Genomic DNA, 10,973 nt, shown 5'->3' with positions numbered 1-10,973 from the left:
CACTTTAATGAAATTACTACTTATATACATGAATTATCCACTCATTTTAAGTGATTTGCTGGATCAAAGCCTTTCTTTTTCAATTAGAGCAGCAGAGTTAAAGTAATGTAACATATCCAGTTTGGAGAAAATAACAGACCAAAGGTATCTGTATCAATATAGATATTCCAGAAGGGAAGGAGAATATATGAGACCTGTATTAAGCACCCATATAACTACTCTACATCAAATACTACTATCAGTTCAACTTTTTTTCCCTAAAAGATTAAACTGCATTTCGTTTCAAACCTTGTAACAAAACTCCGCACTACTTCAGTTTGTGTAGAAGCTGAAGAAGTTAACACTGCAGGAACTTGGATAAAACCATGATTTAAAATACCACTTCTACTTTTTAACAGTGGTAAACAGAGTACATTATAAATCTCCAGCGTAGCCTATTGAAGTGTCAGAACAGCTCATTCAAAGTCATACATTCTCTTCTGAAAGATTTTAGTATTATAATCGAAAATTCTCTCCCTCAGATGCACCTGAGAAGCATTAGTTTCTTGGTGACTTTAAGAACCAAATCCTTTAATACAAACCTAGCTTTTCCCACAGGCACTTGAAAATATTTAGCATTTTTTCAGTTGAATGCAATTTTCATAATAAAGTAGCTCACTTGGCTACCTGACACCACAGACAAAGACACCAAGCAAGCAGCTACTGCCAACTTCGGCAGAGCGCAATCTCCCCCCAGTCACATACGTAGGTCAGCTTTTAAACCTCCAATTGCTGCAACAATTCAAGCAATTTATGTGTACAAGTGCCCATGTCCTTTATCCCAAAACATCCAAACACAGCTCTTGCGCACCGGATGTCTTTCAATCAACCTTAATGGCAGGTACAACAGATCTTACATTTTTGTAGCATTTAAATTCTACTTCAATGGCCAGTTCTAGGACACCAAAAAAGCCCTTTGCTACTCTAAAGCTGATTTGGATGCCTCATTTTATTTTCTGTGTTTTAGGGGATGGTAATCAGAATTGGCTTAATATAATGTCTATTCTGCCCTGAAATAGATTCCTCCACATAAACACACAGTCCTTCCTGAGCTGCACAGGCTCATCTTTAATGATGCTATCCTTTTAGTGAACTGTTCATTTAAATTTCCCTGGCAAACCTCTTAGAAAAGTATGGGAATGAGGTATCCTTTTTTTTTCTGTGCCAGAATACCCAGTCCGCCCTATCAAATCAGAAACGTTTGTATCTCACTGCATCTCCAGCAGTTTTAAGGACATTGTTTTAGGATTCTGGTACTTTTTTTAAATCAAACAGCACAATGATCCTGTTTTACTTCCATCCACTTAGCCTATTAATGCAGGCTAATACTGCATGTTCTCGTGGCAGCAAAAACTAAAGTGTACCCAGAGACTACAGTGATAGATTACATGTACATGCTGTGTCATATCCAATTAACTCAAATTGACTGTGTACTGCATTATGCTGTTAGTGCATGGAAGATCAATAAATATGGAGAAAATCCAACAAGGCTCTCTCCATTCCCATCCAATTCTAGTAGGTCTGAGACAGATCATGCTCCTATGATGTGTATGCTGCTGCTGAAGAGGGCAGGTGGTGCATAGACACCATTCAAACTTGGCCTATTCAATCTAAACTCCTCTAACTCTCCATTCATGCATAGCAAAACACCATCTGGTCCTATTTTGCCTCCAGCAATCACAGCTGACCAAAAACGATAATAACAGCTGTTGCAAAACAAAAGCCAAACAAAGGGGGGAGGGAAAGGTTAGAATGAAGTCCAGTGCTGCAAAATACTCCATGAAGTGAGAAATGGAAAAGGAGCCATTCAAACGTCCAATCCCCATTGAAAAGAGTCAGTGCAAGACTTCTGGTTAAACTTGAGATATTTAATCCATCTGTCCTGCAAACCACAATGGTCAGGTGATAATATAAAATTGAGATTATGTTGCATAGTGGTATTTAAAGCCTTTATTCTCCAAGTTAGAAACTAATGACCCTGTGTCAGCTAAAAATTAAACCTCCTTATGTTCTTTCATCATGTGTCAACCTGGGTTAATGTGAAAGTAGAATGTGGTTAACCGGGGTGATAAAGCATCTGAAACCTTGGGAAAAGAAGGGAGCAGTTAAGTACTTGTAAATGATATGAAGGAAAACGTTCTCTAAAATGTGTATGACACTGAAATCATATGGATACTGCATTTTCCCTGTATAAATTGCATATTAAGTGATTTAAATTAACAGTTTTATTTATGACCTCTGATAGCAAAGTTATTCACTTAGACGTAGAGAATATGAACACCAACTTGCAGTTTGAAACACAAGATGTTCTGCAATATGCTATTGTGGGTAATATAAAATATAATTTTGTAGCAAGGAGGGGGATGCTGCAGTTTTTCATGATTCAGATTTCGATATATAAAATGTAGTCCTGCTCGATGATTAATTTTTTTTTAGCTGGAGTAATTAAAACTATTTTTCCTGGAATTGACCATCAGTAGTTCAGCAGCTCTTAATCAAACGTGATAAAACTCAGGATTTATTAAATCATTAAATGAGTGTAATAACACCTGCTTCTCGCTGCAAATAGTTGAAAACAGACTTCAGTTGTAATTAACTCTTATCATTAGTGACATTTTTCCAACGATACTTCATAGGTCTTCAAAATGACAATTACAGAACTAATACACAATTACTGTCACATGCAGTTTAGCAATTATTTCTGAAGACAGTTGTCTAAAGGTTTCAAAAAGACTATAAAATGGTTCCTTTTGTTATGTAACATTGCTTAAAACTGACACACAAAACCATCCCTCACAGCCAGCCTCTGCTGTGCCATTTCTAATGCACGCAGGCTTCCTCGCTCCTGGAATAAACACCCTCCACCCCAGACATGATTAGATATCATACTAAGGCTATTATGAGCATGGGTAGCTGTCAACTAACACCTATTATGAAAAGCTTCAATTTATACACGTTTTTTTCTGCTCCAAGAAATCTATACATTTCTAATTAGAATCTCTCACTGTTCAATATTTGTACATAATAAACAGGTACCTGAGGATTATGAAATATTGAAAGCTGAATTCATTATTAATAAACTCACACTGTATAGTACCTCCACCCACGAGTCTGGCTGCAACTTTTGGGGAATCTATATTCCATTATTTTTTGGTTGTGGCCCGAGCATGGTAGCCATGGACACGGCCTGAAACAGGATTAGGATTCTGCTCAGGTTTGACACTTGCTGTTTTTAATTTTCATTTTATCATAAGCAGTTTAAGATTGTTGCCAGTGGTAATTTGCAATTTTTATCAAGACCTCTTCATTATAGCTTCTGACAGGACAGATGCTGTAATTAATCATGCAAGACAACTGGGGATAGTGGTCAGACTGCACCCACAGCACAGCTATTGCAGGCAAAGAAAAAGGATTTCTCCCCTCTGTCAAGAGTAAAATTGTACAAACAGCACTAACATCTTGACAACATGCTGGATGCAAATGTTACCAAATCTTTCCCATGAAATATCTCCCTCTCCATCACTTCCTACCTCCACAATAAAATACAAATCAGATAGCCTGGACCAGCCAGAGCCAGGGGTTCAGAGGCAGGAGGCCCAGGGCAATGGCTACGTTTGCAACTGAAAAGCAATTTGAAGAAAACCACAATTTGTGTTTATTTTCATCTGTGACCACCACAGCTCAAACAGGTTCCCTATCCTGTTCCTGCTGACATATGTAGCACAGGGCAGGACGACTGCTTTATAACTCCACCACCCATTTTCTCTCTCTGAAGTCACAGAAACCTCAAAGAAGTTGTGTGGGACTCTTCAGCCTTGTGCATTTATGGACATAGGAGCTGATTGCAACCCTAATCCAGATCAGTACCCATCTACACACAGTGGCTGAGAAAATAAAAATCCAAAAAGTTAACTAAAGTTTCTAAGAATGTGTTTTTATAAGGAAATATTGATGGTTTTATTTTTTCTATCAAAGACTTGTGGCCCATCAGTTTTACTGAAATGTGTTTATTCTATAGCAAGATAAAAGCATTTATTTTAGATAAGCAAAATACAAACAACTTAATTGCTGCTATCGTAACTCATAAAAAAGTATAAAACAGCATAAAAACACAATAAGCAATGTAGCAATTAATAATTCATGTTACCAGTGTTTACATTAAAGCCTCATTTATGAAAACTTTACAACACATGATATGAAAACTTACAACTTTTAAAGAAAATATTTACATTGATTATTCAGCTGTGGAGTTTCTTTTAAATATTCTACCGGTTTTACAGCATATTAAAAACTCTTGCATTTTTCATCTTAGCTTTTTGTAATAACAGTTTTATTTAAGTGCATTTCCCTTTTAAAAATACAGTGTATTAAATCTGAACTCATCACTTCGACACAGAATATAATATTCACATTTGTTCTGTAATTGGAATTAACATAATAGGGTAACTGTCAATATATATTTTTTGTTACAAACTATGGTACGTTTATTTGGAGAAATGTAGTGAAAGGATGGATCAAACATTTAAGTTCAGTTACTTGCATTTGTTTTTCTGAAGATATTTAGGACAGAAAATTAAGAGCTTTGGCAAAAAATCTGTGATTTACTCTATTTCTTTTCATGACAAAAAATGCCATCACCTAACTCATGTCATACAAGTATGATTGTATGAAAACCAATCATCATCATTTTACAGGTAGTTACAACTGTGCTTTAAGGGCTTCATGAGTTCGTACTGCCTTGAAGTGCATTATTCACTTTTAGAGAAAGAAGGGTTGTATCATATAACTCTGAAAGGCCATTTTGCAGTCATAAGGTCCAGGTATGTATCAGGCCATTTGATTCACATATTGTAGGTAAAGCTTAAATAAATTAAAAAGGCATCACATGAAAAAGAGCACAGCTTTTTTTTTTTTTTTTTTAAACAAAATGATTTATAGTCAGCTAAAAGATGATACACAGCTACATTGTAGTTCTTTATTGCCTATCTAATAGACACTTTAGAGGATCATTTGATCTGTTATGCATCCCTGCATAACTACCATCAACAATTTACAGTTTTCAGCCAAATGTGGTTTACCCCTACCCCCTCCATCAACACAAAGCGATGCTGCAAGATCATTTATCTTCAGAAAATACTGACCTGTGATAATACTTGAGTCTGTGTCTGGGATTGTATTTGTGACTGGTGCTGCTGAGGTGCTGGCTGAGGGCTCCCAATGGCAGGGATTGGAGATGTGATCTGAGAGGCTACTGGAGAGTGCTGCTGAGGAGAAGGCTGTGACTGGTGTTGCATATGCTGCATTTGCTGCTGCTGCATTTGCTGAAGCTGTATGTGCTGAAGCTGCTGTTGCATTTGCTGTTGATTAATTTGCTGCTGAAGATGCTGCTGCTGCTGCTGCAAATGTTGTTGCATGTGGTGCTGGAAATGCTGCTGTTGCATTTGTTGTTGTATTTGCTGATGCATTTGATGCTGATGTAGCTGCTGTTGCTGCATCTGCTGCATCTGTTGCTGCTGGAGCTGCTGTATCTGGTGCTGCTGGCTTTGCATTGAGGGACTTACTTGAGATGAAGATGGTGTTGCCACCATATTTGTTCCCATAGAGCTTATCAATGGAGCTGCAATGTTTGTTGGCATGTTTGGTGCAATGGTAACAGATGCTACAATCTGATTCATTGGCAGTCTCATGGTTAGAGGTTTTGGAGCAATTGCTCTGGGAAGGGACTGTTGAAGACTTTGAGGAGATGCCGATACTGTTGCATGTTGAGAGAGGGAAGTATTCAGAATAAGGGAGGAAGACAAATTTGTGGATGCCAACGTTTGCTGGACAGAACGAATTGTCTGGGCCTCAGCAGACTCTGCAGCAGCCTGTGTTTGGAAAAGGAATTCAAAAACTTGTATTGGTAAAAACAGACATCATCCCCTATAAAACTTAAAAAAAAATTATCAAAATCCCCTCCTGCTCTCTCTTCCTTCAATGTACGTAGTTCAGTGGGAAGGGGGAAGACTTTGCCTTGAGAGTTTATCCAATTATTGTAATGGTCCATTTAGGAAACACAGTTCAGAACATCCTCTGAGTTGCCCACTTTATTCACCCATTACAAGCTTTTACCACCTTGTTTCTTGCTTGTCCTCTTTCAATACTTAAATCTATCTGCTTGCACTTAAGGTATTTAGAAAGGTACAGATCCTGGCTCAGTATGACCTGATCAGTTTAAGTTATCCTGCCTTTTTAAAGAGAAAACTTTGTTTCTGTTTACAGAAAGTAAACAGTTACAGGGAAAGAAAAGCTACAGCTACTCAGGGAGACTTTCATCTTCAGTTTTCTATCAGGAAGCATTAATCAGCAGTCTGAGAAAGGCCACTGATCCACTGATCCATTACATCACACCTTCATCTGTCTCTGTACACAGTACCTCCAGTTCTTACCTGAATGCCAATTCTTTATTGGACAAAAACAAACAAACAAACAAAAAAGAAACATGCATGTATGCCCTGGTTCAACACCAGAAATTCACAGTAGATCTTTGGGCTGAAAGAGCCCAACACTCTCTATATGCTTAAAAACAACAACAACAAAACAACGCTGTTCTTTGGGAGACAAATCCAAACAGAAGCATACCCCTATGCACCAATTATCATGGTATAAGAACAGTGTACAAACACCCAACTTCTCAAAATACTGCTTACAGACTAAAGCTCCAACAAGTAGGATTCATCTTGCACAGTTTTATACATCTGCATTGTACACAGCATGTAACCTAGTTGCCTAGAATCCCTTTAAAGACAATGGAGAGAAAAACTCTCTTCCAGTACAATTAATTGATCTATTTTAGACATTTACCTTAGAATGTGTCAAAACTTGCCTCAGAAATGCCTGTACTATCCCTACTCTCAACAAGAACCTTCAGTAGCAAAGCTATAGCAAGGATGTCATAAGTAAGGACAGATGAATTCTGGACTTTCCACCCTATCTTCCTATCTTCTTGCAAGTCACTCAGCAACCCAGGTTTTACAGATTTAAGGAGAAAATACGATTTCGGATGTTTTTTAAAAGCGACTTTAGGACTGACAAGATAAATTCCTTCAAAGGTATTTAGAATTCCAGCTGCCATTTCACTTAGCATTGCATTATTAAAAACTTTGTGGATATTATCTAAGTCCTAGAGACAACAGAAAAACACAGCTATGTATGCCTAATTTCTGTTGTTGTATTTCTAAGCATTAATTAAAATACACAGAAACTTTCTATACAACTTACTAATGCTCTGCAGTTGTGTATTCAAATAAGTATTCTTCATTCTCAGGAGGTGGATCTCATCAGTTTAGTTTATTGCTTTCTAGTGATCAAGGATATTTTTGTAGTTGATCTTTACAAAGTATTACATGAGAAATAGCCATCTTGATTTCCATACATATATCAGATGGACATAAACATACTTCTATTTACAATATTCAGAAGCAACAGATATACAATCAACCTAGTGCTGGCAGCTAAAAAGGTAAATTGTCAAATAAGACAACAGAGCTTTGTTTTCTTCACATGAGTTTTATATTAACTAGGGATCCGCTGCAATATTTAGTGTGGCTCACTGCCAGCTAGTCCATTTGTAAGTACTCTCCAAATTCAGAGCCACAAGACTTATTATTTTTCCCCCTCACCTGCAAGAAATACTTAAGCTTTGTCATACAGTAACTGCTCTCCAAGTCCATGCCAAACAAGTTTGTCTTTGGAGAAGTAGCACTTGAGGAAAGGAAAAAAAACCTCTGTGAATACCCTGTAAATCTTAATGTCAAAAGGTCGCTGTATTTTTCATGACTAAATTTTACTTCTATTGTGAAGTGCATTATTTTGCTTCCAAAGATAATGGATGATGTACATTTGCAAACTTATTGTTTGGTAATCATTATTGTGCCATTAGAGAGATTAAATTTCTGTTGCAGGGTTCAAGCAGCAGCACAATGAGTTTCAGAACTGTATTACAGAAATCCTAGGATTCTACTTTTGTTCTGCATAACAGCACACCCCTGCCTCCATATTTAAAACAAGATTGCCAAAAGCTAACTTGCATTATATTGAAGACATTATTAGGCTTACCTTGGAAACAAGGCTTGCTCTATAGGCTGCGAGTGCCTTTAGGTATTCTTTTTTGGCAGCTTCAGTTTTTCTTTTATAAACCTATTAAAAGAGACCACAATTTCACCAACTTCAGTTATTAAGAAATTTTTGCCAGAATGTTCCCAGAATCACTTGCAAAGAAACAAACAGCTCAGATTAAAAAACAGAAAATGCTCCGTGGGAAGAAAAAGCCCATGTAATATTAAATATTTTTGCAGGTGGCCACAGACTTCCAGGTCTATTTGCTGGACTTTCACCACAATTTATGTCAATTTATCATGAAGGAAAAAACCTGCTCAAGCAGCCGACTGTTTGACAAGACCAGCTATGCACACTTCACCTCCCTAGGAAATGATATTTTACTGACACTGAGTGTTTCAGATGCTGAAAAGTATCTGCAGTAGTATAAAGTAGAAAAAAAAAAGGGGGCACCTAAGCAGTAATTTTGTTTGAAAAGTATTCAAACTGCACTTTAAAAAATCATACATTTAGAAAACGTGGTTCACAGAGTTTTGACAATTCAGTTTCCCCAAAGTCAGTATTAGAGAATCCCACAGAGCTTAAGAAAAACAGTTAAGCAAAAATTGAATAAATCTATATCTCTGATCATCAGAAAATTTAAAGTTCATCCTTAAATCATGTTCATCATCTGTTAAATGATCATCATCTGTCAGACTATTAAGTATGACTAGGAGCTGCATATCAACAGGCAAAGAGCCCCAAAGGATTTTTTTTCCAATCCATGTGTAGGAGTTATATGTGTATAGTAAGAAGAATAACCCTCAAGGAAGAACAAAACTCATCATTCTGTACCAAGTTTGAGTTGGAGATAACATTTCACACACGACATTGTAATGAGGCACAGAGGATTGGCTTCAAAGGTTTGAAATCAACACGCTTTGTAACAAATTCATAAGGCAGATCAAAGGAAAAGGTAAATGTGCTGTACCTTCCCCTTTCCTATTCTAACGTCTGATTAATAGGAAACAAGAGCTTTGAAATAGGAATCATCAAAAGATTGTCTTAACAGGACTCCAGGACAGTATCACCTGAGCTTTTTACAAACTGCCTTTTAAAATTTAAAGACAAATGCATCCATTCGATATTACCTACTGGCTCTTATAACAAAATGCTTTTTAGATGCCAGATCTTCAGCAGGTTCAAAAAAATCAATGCAGCTCTATAGAGTAAGAGGTCTACATCAGCAAGCAGTCTTTCCCTCAGAGCAGAGGTAGGAGGATTCTTTACAAGGATTACTATATTACTTCTTGTAAGACATCCCTGCACCTGTTTTTTTTTTTGTTTGTTTGTTTTTACCTGTTTTTGTTCTTCTCCTAAACTGTCCCACATTGATGCCACTATTTTTGAAACCTCTCCAAACGTAGCATTCGGGTTCTGCCCTTTAATTGCAGCTTGCGTATCTCTGAAGAAAAGGGCATATGCTGACACTGGCTTTTGTGGCTCATTGGGATCTTTCTTTTTCTTCTTCTTTGGAGTCTTGGGCTTCTTGCCAGAATCCGGGGCAGCTCTTTTTTCTCCAGTAGCCTGAGAAACAGCAGTAACAATAACAGTCTATATATGCATGAAATATAAGAATACTGAAAAATTATTGATGGTCTGGCTTAATAGTATATGGATAAAACTACTATGTAGGCAACATTTTGGAGAGTCCTGTTGTGCAAGCCTTTCTCCTACCAAATAGCATTACTCTCAGTTATTCTCATCAGATGTACTGGAACTAAATGCCTAAAGAGCTACCACCTATCGTAAGCATGGCTCAGAATCAATCGTACAAGCTTGACCTGAAAAAGTACACCCTGACATCCTGAATTTCTATTAAAAAAAAAAAAAAAAAAAATCTATAGTGTGTTTTGAATAGGCGATCTATGTTTTTCCAATAAGATGCAATTCCTGCAGCACAGACTCAAAAGACAAGAGCTTGGAGGCATTTCCTGGCTTCCAGATCTATGGCTGCCAGCTTTGACACAGGTCAAGGGTTAAAAAAACCTTACCCTTGAGGCAAGAAGCAGCAGCAGCAGCTCTGCACTTTCTCTCCACCTGCAGCGAACACGCCCTGTGCCCACCACCTACCCCCAGCAGGGGGGTCCCCCACACCTAACACCTCCTCCTGCCCACACAGGACCTGGAGTAGCCCACACAGAACACAGGAACCTGGAGTAGCACCCCAAGGATGGGGGTACCTCCAGTCCTCGTTGCACCTCATGTCCCATACCCAATTCTGGTGAATGACTTATGACAGCAAATGGATAATGTGGCTCTAAATATACCTCTCACAGTCCTTTTACTTTGATATTTTCAGGATCCTGTACAATATTCTTTCCATTAACTTAATGAGAAAACCTATCACAGAACAGTCTAAGTTAACCATTTAAATATACTGCTATAATAAGATTTTTGCTCTATTTTGTTGATATTTTTTTTCCATTTCTAATAAGTTAAACTGTAAATTAACTACACTTTCAGATAGAAGAAAGCTTATTTTATTTCCTTCTGAACACACCATATTTTAAATGACTCCAGTGAACAGTGATATGACAAAACTGTCCAAAGCTGATGAGCAAAGAGATTCACCAGATCTATAAATCTAAAATGGATTATTAATGTATTCAGCTGAAAATAGATAGATAAGCATATTCCGACCTCTGCTATCTTGGAGGTGTCATGGAAACTTCCTAAGAAGCTAAACAGCAAATGGGTCACATATCCCACAATACAGTAAAGTGTGTGTTTTATATGACCACACTGCAGCAGGGATGACATCGCCACATTCATGAAAACACAGAATACAGACATGT

General features: G+C 37.4%; 1 protein-coding gene across 4 annotated transcripts in view; it reads right to left on the bottom strand.

Moving 5' to 3' along the window:
* Positions 1 to 4,026: 4,026 nt before the first annotated feature.
* The window catches only part of TOX3 (TOX high mobility group box family member 3), an 80,033-nt gene continuing 73,086 nt past the window's right edge, over positions 4,027 to 10,973 (bottom strand). For all 4 annotated transcript variants that reach the window (XM_084533418.1, XM_084533419.1, XM_084533420.1 and 1 more), the window contains 3 exons: positions 9,475 to 9,702; positions 8,137 to 8,217; positions 4,027 to 5,906 (listed from right to left, as the gene is read on the bottom strand). In XM_084533418.1, the coding sequence (XP_084389544.1) occupies positions 5,166 to 5,906; positions 8,137 to 8,217; positions 9,475 to 9,702 (1,050 nt within the window). In that variant the 3' untranslated portion in view covers positions 4,027 to 5,165. The remainder of the gene's footprint in view (positions 5,907 to 8,136; positions 8,218 to 9,474; positions 9,703 to 10,973) is intronic.

This window comes from Aythya ferina (assembly GCF_964211825.1).
Source record: "Aythya ferina genome assembly, chromosome: 12".
Classification (NCBI taxonomy): domain Eukaryota; kingdom Metazoa; phylum Chordata; class Aves; order Anseriformes; family Anatidae; genus Aythya; species Aythya ferina.
This window is presented reverse-complemented; position numbering and strand designations above follow the sequence as displayed.